This window comes from Vigna unguiculata, chromosome 3 (genome assembly GCF_004118075.2).
Source record: "Vigna unguiculata cultivar IT97K-499-35 chromosome 3, ASM411807v1, whole genome shotgun sequence".
In the NCBI taxonomy this organism is placed as follows: Eukaryota; Viridiplantae; Streptophyta; class Magnoliopsida; order Fabales; family Fabaceae; genus Vigna; species Vigna unguiculata.
In genome coordinates this window covers 38,050,415-38,068,765 of record NC_040281.1, presented here as the reverse complement: position 1 = coordinate 38,068,765, position 18,351 = coordinate 38,050,415, and the positions used below count along the sequence as shown (strand labels likewise).

General features: G+C 26.8%; 1 protein-coding gene across 1 annotated transcript; it reads right to left on the bottom strand.

The window, feature by feature from the left end:
- Nucleotides 1-7,091: 7,091 nt before the first annotated feature.
- On the bottom strand, nucleotides 7,092-10,994 carry LOC114178755 (probable 1-deoxy-D-xylulose-5-phosphate synthase 2, chloroplastic). The gene is made up of 10 exons (XM_028064827.1): nucleotides 10,764-10,994; nucleotides 10,346-10,507; nucleotides 10,034-10,198; nucleotides 9,688-9,838; nucleotides 9,319-9,590; nucleotides 8,936-9,209; nucleotides 8,387-8,694; nucleotides 7,969-8,250; nucleotides 7,597-7,881; nucleotides 7,092-7,493 (listed from the first exon to the last, which is right to left on the bottom strand). The coding sequence occupies exons 1-10, from the start codon at nucleotides 10,860-10,862 to the stop codon at nucleotides 7,347-7,349; spliced, it is 2,145 nt and encodes a 714-aa protein (XP_027920628.1). The 5' UTR covers nucleotides 10,863-10,994; the 3' UTR covers nucleotides 7,092-7,346.
- Between the last annotated feature and the right edge of the window lie 7,357 nt (nucleotides 10,995-18,351).

Here is an 18,351-nt window from a genome sequence, read left to right as displayed (position 1 = left end):
TCTAAAATGATAGGATGTTTGAGCGAAATTATTTCCCAAGTTCCTACATCCTAAACACGTATCTTTCACGGGTCAAAAAGTTTTCTCTTTTCTATATACCAATAAACATAAATCATTAAAAATTAAATAAAGTTTGAACTACCTGGTCTGTTCTGTCTTTATAATGAAGAGATCTATAAAGTTCACACGTATCTCTTTTTATTTATTTTGTAATAATTAATTATGTGTGACTGCTCTATACGAAATAAAAACACACACACACATATATATATATATATATATATATATATATATATATAATTAGAAATTTATAACACACGTAATTTCTCACAAGTAAAGCTAGAGTATATTAGCATTTAGAAAACAGAGAAAGATTTTCAAACTTAAACTTTTTTTAAAAGATTAGATTATGATTTTTGTCCCATTTCTTTAAATATTAATTTGTTTCTTTTTCTCAATTTATTTTTTATTTTGAAAATTTTGATACAATCTGATACTTTCAATTAATATTAATATTGTACTGTTAACGTTGAAAAGGTTTCATACGTTAGTTCATGGTTTTTTCGAATTTTTTTAATTTTTTTTAATTTAAAATGAAAATAAAAATTGATCACATGTCAAGCGAGATCATCACGTGATAGTGTGTGATGTATTACTGACAGTGTCAGGTATCATTATTATACCATGTATTAATGTCTAGTTTTAATTTGGTTTCTTTATTCTTATTTTGTTTTAATTTAGTCTATTTTTTTTAAAATTAAGTAATTTTGTCTACTTCCAAATTGAAAAACAAAAATTACATAAATGTTATACAAATATTTTTATTAAATTTAATGTCTTTATTCAAATTCATATTTTTATTATTTATTTTAACAAAATTAAGTTTATTTAAATTTATATTTCACATTCAACTTTATTTAAAATTATTTTTAAATTTTCAATTTATTTGTTATAAATTATTATAAAATTGTTTTAAATTATTTTAAAATTTTATTTGAATTTATATATTGTCATTTTTAAACCAACTCAAATATTTGTATATAAATTATTGAATTTTACACATTTAAAAATATATAATTATTTGAAATATAAATTCAAATTAAAAAATAATATTAAAGTGTGATGTAATAAAATATCAATGTAAATAAAGTTCAATGAAAAATATAAATTTTAAAAAATTTGAAATTTTTTTATGAAATTCACTTGATAAATAAGTTTAACATATTTGTTAGTCAAAATTAATTTTGAATTTTTCTTCTTCTATTAACATTAGTTTCTATTAATAACTTTAAAACAATTTTAATTAAAGTTCAATGTAAAATATAAATTTAAATAAATTTAATTTTATTAAAAATATTTAATAAAAGTATTTGTATACTATTTATATAAAAATTAAATTTGGTTTTAATTTGTAGAAGGATAAAATTGCTTAAATTTAAAAAAAAATTATGAATAAATTGAGACAAAATAAAAATATAAAGATCAAATTGCATATGAGAAAATAATACTTGATATGACAGTGACACGTATATTGTCTTTACTTCACGTGACACAATATCAGTTGGACATGTGACAATTTTTGTATCTTTTAAATCAATTTTAAAAAATAAATAGTAAATTCAAAAGAATTATAAATTGATAGGTGATACCTCTTGTTTATACAATACTAATAAAAATGATTTTATTGTATTAAATTTTCTAAAATAAAAAGTAAATTAATATTTGCTAATTAGAATAGAACCTATAATTTAACATTTTTAAAACATGTGAAAAAATTACATCTTATTTATTATTATTATCACACCTTGCAATAAATTCAATAAAGACAGTTGCAACAACTTTTGTAACATATGATTTTATTATTTTATAACAGTTCCTCATTATCAGAACAATTAGTTATGATAGTAGATTATTAAATAATAGATACATATCCAAGGGACACACGATACTTTTTAAACACAATATTTATCATTTCTTTTTTATCATATCATACCAACAAGATAATGCTAGCATTTGTTTTCGTAAATCTTTATTACGCTGTCTTATAATTTTTATAAGTAAACATATATCATTACTTTTATTTTATATGATTGTATTTATTATATGAAAATAAAGTAATCAAAGTTTTTATTTTACATTATATTATAATAAAACATTTAATTATATAACAAATACTATATATTTCTTATTATAACTTTTGTATCATAACTTAAAAATATTATTTAAAAACTTTTATACAAATAAAAATTTTCAATCTATATTAATATATAATTTTAGAAATATCAAACTTAATTATCAATCTGTCAATGTAGAACGTTCTATTATTCCCAATGATAAAAAACAGTAATAGTGTTGCTACGCGTGTGACACGAGTCTGAAATGTTATTTCAGTGTTCACATATAAACAATTATAAAATTAATAATAATTTCACAAAAAATTAAAGCCAAAACAAGTACCGTTACCAACATGCTCAAAACATGGGTTGCTTTCTGTCCTCACGTAAGCGCCACTATCTAACCACGTGTGAGTGAATATATATATATATATATATATATATATATATATATATATATATATATATATATATATATATATATTAATCTATTTGTAATATGTGATAAAAAGTTGCACTCCCCCTTTTTCTCTATATAAAATGTAATATGATATTATTTTTCATAATTATTTGGTATATACATATATACACAATTTTATGTTAATTGTTATAGTAAATATTTGTTATTTTTATAATTATCATTATTTTTAACTTTATTAATTGCTATTTTAATTAACTAAAGAAGAATGTGGAGATGCATGAATTCCACTAGTATATGCAAGTATATGATGATACACTTCCAATAATGGATAATAATTTACTTTAATTATGGCAACTGATTATTTTATTGTTGTATGACAACTGTTTATGTTTATTTCGTTATTGTGAAGGTAATGGTCTGTGTTTTCATAAGCTGTAAATATAATAATAATAATAATAATAATAATAATAATAATATAAATTTATTATATATTAAATTTGTGAAATAAAAACTAAATTATATAAGGGGCTAAAGATTTGATCTTTGAGATATACTGAGAATCACTTCTTATTTTTTGTTATCCTTTTATGTATTTTTTTTGTGGTTCCGGTTATGGACAAATTATTTGTAAGGCTTTGATATGTTAAGTGTATAAATCCTACTAAATTGTAATAAAAATATCAGAAAAGTAAAATAAATTGTCGAGCACAGGGACGAATTTTAGTAGTGTTATACACCCCAATTTTTTTTTTAATGTTTTTAAAATATATGTAATATATATCATATTTAATGCTCATAAATAATAAAATATAAAAAAATAAAAAAAATTGAGATGTTTTTTATATTTTTTTTCTGTCTTTTAAATTTTTTCAGGTATTATATTCATCTTCTATTCTTGAATGTTTTCTTTTTATTTTAAAAAAAAAAAATTAGACACAAATTCTGTCATTTTTTTTTCTTAATTATTTTTCATTTTTTAAGATAAAAAGGTAACTCTTTCAGACATGTCAAAGTGAACCAACACAGCTCACACGAGTTGGCTCACCACGAGCTGGGTTAAAAATGAATGAATTCAACCCGGCTCACTTTATGGTGAGCCAGAAATTTAACAATCATGCTCAGCCCACTACGGGTTGGTAGGTTAAGTGGGTTGGCTCACCAACCCACATAAAAAAAATAATTATTTATTTTTAAGTATTCAAATATTTAAAATAATTTTTAAAGCAATTCATGAGATGAAAATCACAGTATAATCAAGAACCAATATCTTCATCATGCTCACCACCAATATATGATGAATTGTTTCTAAAAAAGTGTCCATATAGTTCAAGAAAACATGACTAATATCACATAGTTTTTGTCATGCTATTTAAGAAAATATAAATAAAAAACTACACATTTTTGTCATACTAATTTAGAAAAATTTGTTCATAAGATGGTTGTTTGAGTAATCTAGTATGAAGATAATAATTAAAGATTAAAATATCAATGTATATAACTTGACAATAAAATTAATTAAATATTCAAACTATTTAAATATTATTGAGCAACATTCTAGCATTTAAAAATATGAAATTATGAACCTATATAATTAGGAGTAGTGAATAATTATAATAAAAAGAATTAAAAAAATTGTAAAAAATGTTGGTGGGTTAAGTGGGTCAACCCACCTTCATCCCGTTTAACCCGTGGGTTGAGTGAGACGAGTTCAACCTACTTTAAAAAAAATTAAAGTGAACGAGGTTGGCTCATGGGTTGAAATCCATTTTGACATCTCTACTCTCTCTTGTCTCTTGATAATGAAATATTAGTTTAATAGTAAGTATTTTTTTTTTTCATTTCATAAGTTTTTTGTATAGTAATATTTTTTATAAATATAAAAGGAAATTTTATGTACTATATATTTTTATAACCTTTTTTTTAATTATGACTTAATTATCATAATTTTTTCTTTTAATAATTACGTCTCTCAATTTTTTATTAAATTGTGATAAATGATTTTTTAGTCCTAATGTTTTTTAAATAGGTATATAGATGAAGTATAAAATAACAAATTCATTTTTTAAGTGACAAAAGTGAAGATACTGGTAAAAATTAAAATAATACATATTTACTTCTTCACGTATTTTCAAACATGATACTAAAGATCAAAATGTTGAATTAGAAAAACACTTTCTTAAGATTCAAAGAATTACAAGTGGTAAGTTTCATATTAATTATTTAGAACTTATTCCATGAAGATGTTCTCAAATATGAAAATATTGAATGAGGGAAAGATATGAAATTATAAAGGCTTATTTAAAATGAGTTTCACATAAAAAGTAACTTCAAAATTATAATTTTTTTAAGAAGAAACATACAAGGATATTTCAATACTTAATTATATATTTTTGTTATATTAGTGCAAAGGTTAAATATATAAATTTTAAATGTATTATTTTGGTCCCTTCAGAATTTTTGGTCAAGATATGTCATTGGTCAAACACATTAAAGACTTTATTACAATTTATCTTGTGCACATGACTTGTGAGAGCACAAATTCAAAAGATATGATTTTGGCATCTAATGAATTTTTTTACTTTGTACAATATAATTTATAATTTTTTTTTCAAAATTTACTACTAATGCGCCTAACAATACCAATGTTTGTTATAAATTAATGAAAAAATATTTTTAACAAAGTTTTGTTGACAAATTTTTGACAATTGGTGGCACCTCAATGAATGAAAGAAATGTTTGATGTGAATTTGGAAAAAAAAAAAGAAAAGGTTTAGTATGTGTTGAAGAATAAACTTTGTCAAATTTTATCAGAAAAGAAGTTTGTCAAAGTATCATGATCCTAAATTAATATAAATTTGATGACATGCGACATTAATATAAATATTTTTTAAATTTGAAATATTTCAGCATTTAAAAAATATTAACTTATATAATTTAATTCATCATAACGTGAAATATAATTTAAAAGATATTAACTTATATATAAATATAAATATATATAAACTTGTATTTTCTGGTATGTTAAAATAAATGTGAAATTAATTAAAGGTGGATTGTACTTTTTCATTTGGGCGTTATTGTCCTCACATTCATCGACTTTACGCCTCCATCATTGAGGTAAGCTTGAGCCTAAGGGTTGTGGATTTTTCCTTATCCTTTGGAAGATATGGTGCTCACATTCCTGGACTCTACGCCTCCATCACTCATACAAGCTTCAGCTTCCAGTTGTGGACACAAAACTAATATAAGGGGTCCTCACATTTGGATCAGAAGATGCCAATAGTAACAACTCCCTTCTCAAACATCTGAAAGGTGAAACTTCTGTAAGAAGAAAGATTAAGTAAGTTTCCAACAAAAAAATTATGTTACTTTCACTTATTAAATCTTCATCAAAATCTTCTCTGTACTCATATTTATTCATTTCATCCACTTCAATTTCAAGAACATATTTAGAAGGTAATATTAAGGTTATACATACTTCATTTTTCAAAGGTTTCTCGTAACAATCAAGTTTTTCTTGATGATTAACAAAAGATTTTGTATAATCGTTTTTAGTGAATTGTCGTATCACTTTCTAATTGTTTTTTTTTTTCTACGTTATGTTGTATTCTTTGTATTCTTCTCAATTGAGTCTTTAGCATATTATTTTTCAATCAAGGAACCCTAGTTTTTTTTTTTGGGTCTTTTGGAACTTAGAGTAATAGGGGCTCACATTTTCTTCATTAGACAATTGATAAAGTACAACTCCATTTTCCATTTTGTTTAAGGGCAAATATTCTCTTTTCATTATCCATTTATTGGCTAGTACTTTTGCAAACAGTTAAAAGTAAGAAATTATGCAAACTTAATCTAATACGTGAATCATATACATTCATACATGACAACAAAGAACACATAAATTAAAAAAATCTATCACCAAAACCAAAACTAAGACATACTTTATCTTCAAAATTTTGGATTCTCAAAATCCTATAAGATCTATTGGATTTTCAGTACTGTTTTGTATTTCTGTTGGTTGTTAGTTGCACTTATTTTCTTACAAGACTACTTTCTAAACAATTAACTGCGACCTACATCTCTGTTTTTCTTGAAAAAGATTTCGTATATTATCAATTATAGCTAAAATATATATATATATATATATATATATATATATATATATATATATTTTAGTATTATGGACTTGACTACGCCTTATTATATTTGATGTCATCGATGAATAATATTACCTTCTGCCTTGTTACTTGCACATACTGATTTACATGAAAATTTTTTGTGTATTTTTTCTAATCATGTGTAAGTCATAGCTCGAAAAAATATTTTAACTTTATGGTTTTGACAAATCCTATTTTGGGTGAGGTTATTGACGGTAACATTATTTAATAATATCTTGCGTGAATTGATTTGATACTGATAAGAAAGACTAGAAGGTGGCGTTCATGGGTATGACCTCACCCTTCATTATCAGAAATATTGACCGTCAAATCCATTTACTTCATCACTAACGTAATAAGAAGACTGTTTAGCCAAGGGAAAGTGGAGTACTAAAATTATGCTTATCGGAAAATCATGATCTTTATGACATAAGTGGTGTGTTAATTACATACAACTAATTAATATAGATACATTATTACAATGCCTTGCAAGAATAAATTAATCTCGTTATTCATTCATGATTCTTGGGCCTGACCTGAGAATCCAAAACAACAATTCTAGTGTAGTTATATACAGCTTCCTATAAACCGCAATGCCAACAGAACTGAATGCATCTTTCAGGTCCCAGGTCAAGATCCTCATTCCATTTCGCGTTTCTATTTGAACAGAAGAGCTTCTTTTGGCCTTGCAAGAAGTGACATGACTGTGGCCGCAATGTGCTTTGATGAAAGCCCTGCTTCTTCAACCTGATCCTGGGGTGACCCATGATCAATGTACCTGTCAGGAAGCATCATTGCTCTCCACTGCAGATAAAACCAAAAGGGAATTGTTAGAAGTGCACAAAATAGGGACTTATCTGAAGGGAATAATAATCTCAAAATGAAATCATATAAGAGAAAGGTTTACCTTTAGAGGTCCATCTAGAATACCAGATAAGCTCAAGAATTGAGAAACATGTGATCCAAAACCACCAATAGAACCCTCTTCCACCGTGATCAGTATTTCGTGCTCTTTAGCCAGTAGCCTGATGAGATCGGTATCCAAAGGTTTGCAAAACCTAGCATCAGCAACTGTCACACTAACGCCTACTTCTTTAAGCAATTCCGAGGCATGTCTGCATTGTTGGACCACAGAACCATATCCCAATATAGCAACTCTGCTGCCTTCCATCAGAATTCTGCCTTTTCCGATCTACACGACCAAAACAATTTCAATTCGGTGGCTTAACTTTGAGATAAGATTCAGTTTAGGAAATACATGTTAGTCACTGATTCTCACCTCAAGTGGGGTTCCTTTGTTGTTGAGTGGCAAAGTGGCTCCAATTCCATTTCCCCTCGGAAATCTGAAGCAGCTTGGTCTGTCATCTATAGTTGCTGCTGTTGCAACCATGTGCATCAGCTCAGCTTCATCAGAAGGAGCCATGACCACCATGTTGGGCAGGCAAGCCATGTAAGTGATATCAAATGCTCCACAATGGGTTGGTCCATCTGCTCCAACCAAACCAGCTCTATCCAATGCAAATCGGACAGGTAGCTTTTGAAGATCAACGTCATGGACTACCTGGATACACAAAATAAATCATACTGATAAGAATTTTGTTTTTATCGCAGATATTAACTTACAAATAAACTTAGATCAAGAAGAAATCAATAATGAGATAGTTTGGACTATTTCTCATTGAACCATATTGGCTCACCTGATCATATCCTCGTTGCAGGAATGATGAGTAAATGGCACAAAAGGGCTTGAGACCTTCGGCAGCTAACCCAGCAGCAAATGTAACAGCATGCTGCTCAGCTATCCCCACATCGAAACACCGATCGGGAAACCTTTTGTGGAAATAATTTAGGCCGGTACCACCACCCATTGCTGCGTGAATGGCCACTATCTTGTTGTCTACTTCAGCCTCCTTTATCAAAGACTCAGCAAAGTACTGTGTGTATGAGAGTGTTGAGGCTTTTGCCTTAAACTGCTTCCCTGTTTTTGGATCAAACTTTACAACCCCTGAAAATATCAGAATTTATAAGTGTCTGTTTGGATTCAAATATTAGTTTTAAATCACCCAAAATATTAACTACCTAAGTAATTAGTTACTCACTAGGTTTCCGGTTGAGAAATTAATTGTTAAGTACAAAATTGATTTTGAGTTATATTAACAGTGGGTAACTTTTGCAATAGATCTAAGAATTTGTTTTACAATTTCGAGTTTCTCATGATGATTTATTAAGAAATATATATTTCTCACCGTGCATTTTATCAGCTGCTTTTTCTGCTGGGGGGTATCCCTTCCCTTTTTCTGTCACAATATGAATCAAAACTGGACCTGGAGCAGGCATTGCTTTGACTTTTTCAAAGATGGTGACGAGATCTTCAATGTTATGACCATCCACAGGACCTATGTAATATAAGCCAAGTTCTTCAAATAGTGTAGATCCAGAACCGCTGATCATGCCTCTTGCATACTCATCCACTTTTGCTGCAACCTGGTGTGTTTGTCCTCCAATTTGTTTCGTGATGCTCTTCAGCAACAAAATTGGAGCCAAATAAATGCCACATCTTATTGAAAGTTTGACATGATCACTGAGATCATGACGTTGACTACGAATATGATAAGTTTAAGAGGCTTACTTTTGCAGCTTCTCTGAGTTTGCGGAATTCTGTACTCGCTTGAATTTTGCTCAAAGCACTGCTGAGGGCTCCGACAGGAGTTGCAGGGCCATCAAGTGTGGCAGTTGGTAAAGAGACTTGTTTGTTGTCATTGAGTATTACTATCATGTTAGAATCAAGGAACCCTGCATTGTTCATGGCCTCGTAAGCTTGGCCTGCTGTCAAAGCTCCATCTCCTATCACTGATATGATGCTGTTCTTCTTCCCCAGAAGATCACGTGCAACAGCCATGCCTAATAAATATTCAGAATTGTTGCTCAATTGTGAGATAAGTGTTTCTGCACATATATTTGACGAAAATACATTGATCTTAAAATATAAGAATCTTACCAAGACCAGCAGATATGCTTGTAGAACTGTGTCCTACCCCAAAAGCATCATGAATGCTCTCATCCCTTTTAGGAAAACCTGCCAGCCCCGAAGTCTTCCTAATGGTGTGCATTCTGGACCTTCTACCTGTGAGAATCTTGTGTGGGTATGCCTGCAATTCGGTTACTTTTTAGACTCTCTTACACATCCCACATGATATAATGATGAAAATTGTACAGAAGAGAAGAAAAAACATAGAATCTTAATTGGCACAATAGCAAATTTCTGTAAATGAAGATTATATTTCTTTTGTTGCTATTTAACTTGTATTAGAAAAGAAGAAGAAACAAATAAGAGGAAAGATTACCTGATGACCAACATCCCATATAATTTTGTCTTCAGGGGTGTCGAAAACATGATGCAAAGCCACTGCTAACTCCACCACTCCCAAGCTTGAGCTAAGATGTCCACCAGTGTTTGACACACTGTGCACAATATCTGCCCTCAGCTCTGCTGCAAGTTGCTCTAGATCCTGACAAACACATTCAACACTTTTAACAAACAAACCAACAAAACTCACAAAAAAAAAGAAAAAAAAAAAACTGTTGTGTCAGCCACGGACAAGAAATATGCTGTGGCATGGGCTTTAGGCCTTAACAAATGATTCCTAATTTTTAACCTGAGTGGACAGATTCTTCATGTGAATTGGGTAGTTGATTGTGTCCAACAATGGTGTTTGAGGTTTCTCTCCTGAGTAATTGATCTTCCACCCGTCTTTCTCTTTCCTGATAATAGTCTTCTCGACGTCACCCGAGTCATTTGCTGAAACTCTCACGCAGAACTGACAAACATAATAACACATCAGCCATCTTTGCACCATCAGTGGAAAAATAATGGTGAATTTGCTGTTAACAAAAGGAAGATGAGTGATTCCTTATGGAATCAAAACACGGAACACGAAAAAAAGGAAAAAGAAAAGCACTGTATGGTGTTGACAGAGATGGTGTTTAGTGTGGTTATATTGTTAGATCAGAAAGGGCAATGAAAAGTGTTGTTACAGACATGTAGAATTGTCCGTATGATTCATATTCACCAACCTTTTTTCTGCTGTCATAGTATGGAGTTGGAGCTTTGGGTTTGTGGGTTGGGGAGAAGCAATTGTTTGGCTTAAGCAAGGTACCACTACAGAAGGCCATGGCTATTGAGAAAGGTGAGAGAGAGAAAGAAAGAGATGGGTATTGTGAAAGGTGTTGGAAGTATGCAGAAAATTGAGAGAGCAGATTCTGAAGCAAAGCTTCCTTTGCGGTGGTGTTGCATTTAACAGAATTGTGGAAGTACCCTTTATAGGGGCAAGAATGCAGAAACAAACAAAACCGAGGCTCAATTCATTTCATTTCATTCTCAAACTATAATTTTTGTTCTTTATTATTGCTTTGTTGTTTCGTTTTATTTTATTATAATTCATCGTAAACAATACAGGAGAAATATAAATGTGTGATAAACTTAGAAAGAATTACGTATTCCATTTTCGTTGATATCATTTATCATTGACTGAAATATTTTAACAAAACCCTTGTAGAAAATTAATAATTGATTATTATCAATTATGGAAAATGTTTTAGCCGATATTTTTTCTTTTTTCTTCTCAGATTTAGTGACAGTTCTTCACTCAAGGAAAAGACACGTGGACACGTTAGAATATATTTGTGAGGAAAGTATTAAATTAAAAAATAAATACATTTAGAGTCTTTGAGTATATAAAAGTATTGTATTTTATTATATAAAAGAAAAGGAGATAAAAATAATAATAATAAAAGTTTAAATAAAACATTACAATGATCAGTTAGTTCTATAATAATTTAATTAAAGCAATAAAGATACAGAACTAAGCCGCCAACAAAAACGTTGAAGAAAAGTTATGCATTTTCCACCCAATAGTTCTAAATTATAAAAGATTAAATATCATTTTTATTCTTTATAAATGGGACATTGTTTATTTTTAGCCCTTAAAAAATAATTATTTGTCATTCTCACAATACTTTCAAATAAAAATTAGTTATTAAATTTATCAAGATTCAAATAATTGTATTTGCAGTAAAAAAATAATAATGACACTTTTAATAAAAAATATTAACCTCTTTGATTCATGATTTAAATTTAAAAATCAATATAAGAAAAATGAATCTGATTTATATATTATAAGCTTTCCTCACACATTCTATTATTTTTAAAATTTGAGTAAAGAAAGATTATTAAACAATGAACTAAACTTTTTACAATTAACATTTTTTGTGGTTTTTAGTTTACAGAATGATTTTTATTTTAATAAATATCTTTACCAAGTAATTTTTTGAAACTAATTTTTTTAATTATAATTAAATAAAATAAATTACTATTAAATTTTTACATCATTATTTAATACAAAAATTAAAAATACATTAAATATACACTAAAACAAGATGCCAAATTAATTAATTTACTAAAATAGAAAGTCTAAAAAACTTTGTACTAAAAATAAAAATGGTATAAACTTAATATGTAAAGAAAACAAAAACATATCAAACATCACATCATTTTTAAATTTTGTTGTCAAATAATTTGTATAAATTCCAATAAAAATAAACTAACTGAATGAGAACAAAATAAAGTAATTATCTTGTTCTTACACTATATACTACACGTGGCATCTACAGAGTATTTTTTTTTTATTCGCAACTATTACCTAATATTTTATTAGGATACAAATTGAGTCTCCATGTAAAAATGAAAATGTTTACCTCCCTAAAGCTGGAATCAACCAACGAATTGTACTACTAAAATTATTATAATTTAATTAGGAATTTCGGGATCAAATTTTAGGTATATAACTTGAGTTAAATATTTAGGAAAATAAAAACTCCCTAATATGATTGATTATAAAAAGGTGATCTTTAATACAACTGATTATAAATTAAAGCTAAGTCAGACCTATTAAAATTTATGAAAAATAAATTATATATATTGACATTATTGGTACTAGTAACATTATTTTAAAAATATTTTTAAGTGAGATAAATTTGTAAGTAGAAATTATATGTAGAGTCAATTATTATATAAACTATAACGTTATGTTAATTTATGTGATATTATAATATCCACGATTTATATAAGTAACTCATTTAAATACGTATATATGTTTGCTTAGAAATGACAGAAGAAAAAGATATATTTTGTATTTTCAAAATTAACTTGGCCCAGACGATAGGACTAAAAGACCCCAATAAATTGATTAAATAAACTAGTTGAAATAAACTGTAAAGCTGGTTTAAAAGAATCGGTCAAAGAATTGAAAAAATAATGGTTATTAAAAAAAAAGTCAAAATCTAACAAAAATGATTTATAATAGATGAACAAAATTTTTAATATAACATGGCGATAATGCTATTAATTTAATAAACCTAAAGTTATTTATTAATTTTTATTCTATATTTAATTTAATCTTTTATGTATTAGAAGTATTAAGAATTTATAAAAGTGTATTTTACTTTTAGCTCTTACTAATATAAACTTATAATACTGTTTTTATTTTATTATTGTCAGTACTTTATTAATATGAGTAAGCCTCGATTGAATCACAATCAATCTGAAGTGTTGGATCAGACGGCTGATGAGAAAGCATGATAACATTTTTCCATTTGTAAGGCATAGCGAAAGTCATGGTGAGGTTCCGTCCAAGTTAGACCGGAAGAAGAAGGAGGAAGAGCGTCTGAAGTCAATAACTCGCAAATGCATGGATTCCGGCGTCGAAACAAATAGTTTGCAGATTTGACTGTGACGTTGCGTTGGATTGCAGCACACCATTATAGTAATTAGCAGCACCCAGTGTTTATTATTTTTATTTTATTAAACAACAAAATCAAGTCTTGTTTGGCACATCATATTCAATTCATTGACCATTCCCAATTGCCGATTTTTACTGGTTCAACCTATTCCCTGACGGCTTTTTCTTCATTCATTGGACCGGAACACGGACCGGTTTATAGATAAACATATTGATTTCTCTAAAATTATGGTCTTTTAATCATGGTGATATATTCCATATATGGTGTTTTTATTTCCATGATAAACGATTCAAAATTTAAACCTATAACTTTTCTTTTTATAAAGAGACAATAAGACCTAACTTATTTTATACGTGAGAAACCAAAAGAGATTTTTTTTTTCAGAGACAAAAAAATTAACTTTGTTAAGGGATTAAAATATATTTAACTATATTATAAGTTAATATTAGTATAATAAATTGTTTCTTCTAAATTTGAAGTTTTGTTAGAAACATAAATTTTAAATGTAATAACCTTAATTAAGCGTTATATCGTAATATTTTCTTTTATATATATATATATATATATATATATATATATATATATATATATATATATATATATATATATATATAGTGACAGATACTCAAAATTCAAAATTTATATATTTAATTATTGTCACTAACACAATAAAAAAAGAATAAATAATTTAGTATAACTGTGTATCTACAAAAGAAATCACACATATATAGATGATTGTCTTTCGTTCTTTCAAATCTTTGAACCCATCAATAATTGAGTCAAAACTAAAAATTTTAACTATTGCTTTTTCAATGTAAATATTTCAAAGAATTAATATAAAACATGTTCTTCTAATCAAACGATACGATCATTTGTATCATGATTCAGCATACATAAATCTAAGATATTGAATTTGTATTGTTTTCATCTTCACCAATAGCTTTCTTTTTATCACTTTTAAGAAATAAATATATTCTTTTATTCTTCATCAATATACCTATTTCTTTTTTAAGTTTAAGATTAAAAAACAATTTATCATAATTTAATTAAAAAATAAAAATTAAGAGATACTAAAATAAAAAATCAATGACAATAAAGTCCCAATTAAAAGATGGTTATGCAAAAACACATAGTACAATTATTTTTCTCCTATAATCATAAAAAAAAATGAATATAAGGCTCATCTGATAAAAAATAATGTTAACTATTAAATAAATATTTCACTATCAAATTATACGAGAGAGATACATGTTTTCTTCACAAATGAAAGAGAACAAATGAGAAATGAAAGCAAAAAGAATAAGTTTGTATTTAACTTTTTTTCCAAAACAAAAAAAAAAACATGTGAGAGTGTGAAATTATTATAATTTGTGAAAAACTTAAAAATATAATGAGAAATAAAATAAGAAATAACTTAATAAATATTTTTATTCTTCATTACATTTGATTTTATATTTTTTATTTATTAACATTAAATGCTACGCCTTATAAAATAAATAGAAAAATAGCTCATTTAACTTCTATCAATTTTCAATATATGTTACATATAATAATAAAATTTAAAAAATTGAAAATAATTAATATATATATATATATATATATATATATATAATATAAAAAATTAAAAATTATAGGGTACCCTGCCGTAATGATCCTCCGCCTATATATATATATATATATATATATATATATATATATATATATATATATTGTATTCATAGTTTTTCATATTAATTAATTTTTTTAAAATATACAATTCTAATTCATTTGAGAATGTAAAGAAAAAGAAACACTATGTGTATAAAAAGTTATCAACTCAATTATCAACACACTTTTACTTCCGTCATCTTTTGTTTTTCGTGTAACATATAATTCTAGGAGGTGGACACTACAATCAAGAAGAAAATAAGATAAGTTAGTAATTTGTACAAGACATGTTATATTTATATACATACATTAGTATCATATCATATAATACAAAAAATCATATTTAAGCATCTAAATCTATTAGTCTACTTGGCTCATGCTAACATTATAATACACCAAGGGTTCAAATAAATTAGACACTTGACTATATTTTCAGAATACTCGTGTATAAAAAAATTAAACTAAAAAGTTCAACACCTGTCATATGACCTTCTACTTCGCAAAGTCATATCTCAATATCTAAATCCTCCATATATGACAGGGTAAATTCTATACCATTTGCGAGACAGGGTCCTTTTTCCTATACTATCCATAACATAAAAACCTCTATCGACTCCTACCATCTAATATATTCCTCTATGAAGTAAAGACAATTCATACTTAGACTCCTCATTCAATACACATCCTAAAATCACTCAATGTGTTATACATAATAATATTAGCTCACAATAGACTTTTGGTAAAACATGTAAACTTTATTAAACCAAACACACCATCAATAGACTTTTGGTAAACACTCGAACTCTACTACACTAAACATACTCATAGTAGATTTCGATAATACTTATACTCTACTCAGCCACACATCCACCCATTTTATTTTCAAAATCATAACACATTTATTTTCATTTGTAAAACTTACTCTCATTCACTGAAAATCATCTCTTGTCCAGTGGAAGTGTGCTCGTATGATAGTGTTGTCTTTACTATCTTTAGGTCACATTTTATACCTACCGTCTAGTATAGTGTTGCCTAAACTAATTATTTTGTAGTGTAATTTTATTAATTTGATTAAGAGGAGACATTGTCATCGAAGGGATCTAAGTTTGTGGAAATACCATTAATGTCTTGAAAGTATATGAAAAAAGTTTTGCTAGTATGTTAGATAGAGAGTTGATTTTTTCAATTTTGACATTGAAATAGATATATGTGAAAATGTATTACTATATGAATGTGAATATGGGTATGATTATGAAAATGTGTATACAATTGTTGTAAATTCAAAATATGGTTATAAAAGTAAGAACATCATATATCCACATTAGGTCTTTTTACAAATTGTCATGTCTCGATTTATACCTTTAAAAAATAATGAATATATATATATATATATATATATATATATATATATAATATAATTGATTAATTATTTATGTATAATTTTATATTATTTTATTTATATTAACTTGCATTTCTCATGTGTTTGTCTTAAATTATTATAACTATGTTTGGACATTAGAAATAATGATAATACATACATGAGATAAGCTAATAGACAGTAATAAAAGGAGATCTCATGTTTTAATTTTGAAACTACTTTTTCGTTGGAAATCCAAGTATGAGTTTAAGTCTCATATGGAGTAAAAATGAGCATTCTTTTATTTACATTAACTTACATTTTTCATGTGTTTGTCTTAAATTATTATAACCATGTTTGAACATTAGAAATAATGATAATACATGCATGAGATAAGCTGATAGAAGGGGATCACATGTTTTAATTTGAAACTATTCTTTGTTGGGAATCCAAGTATGAGTTTAATTCTGATACGATTAAAAATGAGAAAGTTGAGCATCGTATAAGGAGGAAGATTCATAAACCCATTGTTTTAAAGATTTTAGGTTAAGAGTAATATCAATACCTTATGTATGAATTAGACTCATGTTTCATTAGTTTTGTATTTTTGAGGTGATCCTCTCTTGAAATACTCAACAATGATGTAAGTCTCGAAAGACCCAACACTCTTTTCTTTCAAAATACGTGTACATAAGTGTGTACTTGCATAAAGACGTTGTTATATATATATATATATATATATATATATATATATATATATATATATATATATATATATATATATATAAAATTTTAGTATGATAACGAGTTTGTGACATTACATCTTACAAAACGAAATCCATAAAAAAAATATCCCATACTTGGTCATTCTATTTTGTCAATAAAAGAATCTCTCATTGATGTTTAAAAACAGTTCAAAATGTTTCCGAAGAACAATATTTTCCGTACGAGATAATCGTAAGTTTATATTATAAAAGTATATCATAAGATAATCATATTATTACGAATATATTTTTTTTTAATCTCTTTTCACAGTGAACTTCTGATTCATATTAGGTGTACTTTTCTATATATATCTTTTACAAAATTCATGAAGCGTTTGCACATCTTTATTTTATTTTTGTCTGGCCTGCACAAAAGGAATGAATTCTTCCAATACTCCGAACTTTGTTAGAACGCACTAAAATTCTAATGGAAAATCTTTTTTATTAGCCCTCTCTGAAAGTTGAAAGCTCACCCCAAGAAAATTCAATTTTATTTATATATCAGCAACCATAAGAAAAGTAATAATTAGGGACCGGTAAACTTTAGTTTGTATTTGGATATGAAATTTCATCATTTTTACGTCATTCAAATATATGGAATTTGAATTAATTTTAGTTTAAATTGTTTAATTTTCAAATGTTTTATTTGAATAAGAAAATTTACATTTGATGAATTTTATTTTTATTTAAATAAAAAAAATAGTTACCACCAAATTCATAAAACTATTTAAATATAAAATAATTGCTAAAACTTCAAAAATATCAATATTAATAATCTTTTTAAATGATTTTGATTAATTTCATTTTCATTGTCAAAGTTTTTCAAGATTTTTTTTTATTTTATATTTATGAATTTTTTTTCTCAATATTTATGTTAAACGAGATTATTTTGGAGTTGTGAAATAATAGATTGGACTAGACCAATATAAAATAGTACTAAATTGGGCTCATGCAAGGTTAAATCAAATCGGTTCAAGTTAAAGTCAAGTCGACTAGAGCTCACGTCAAGTCGAGTTGGCTCGAACCTAACTTCAGATGAGTTGGTTCAAACCTAGGTCAAACCGAGTTGATATGAACATAAATCAAAGTGAATTGG

Excerpts from the sequence above, each read along its gene's own strand:
- LOC114178755 (XM_028064827.1), bottom strand. The coding sequence starts at position 10,862 with ATGGCCTTCTGTAGTGGTACCTTGCTTAAGCCAAACAATTGCTTCTCC. Across the intron at positions 10,508-10,763 it reads ACTATGACAGCAGAAAAAAG|TTCTGCGTGAGAGTTTCAGC; the intron begins GTTGGTGAATAT and ends TATGTTTGTCAG. Across the intron at positions 7,882-7,968 it reads ACAAAGGAACCCCACTTGAG|ATCGGAAAAGGCAGAATTCT; the intron begins GTGAGAATCAGT and ends TTGGTCGTGTAG.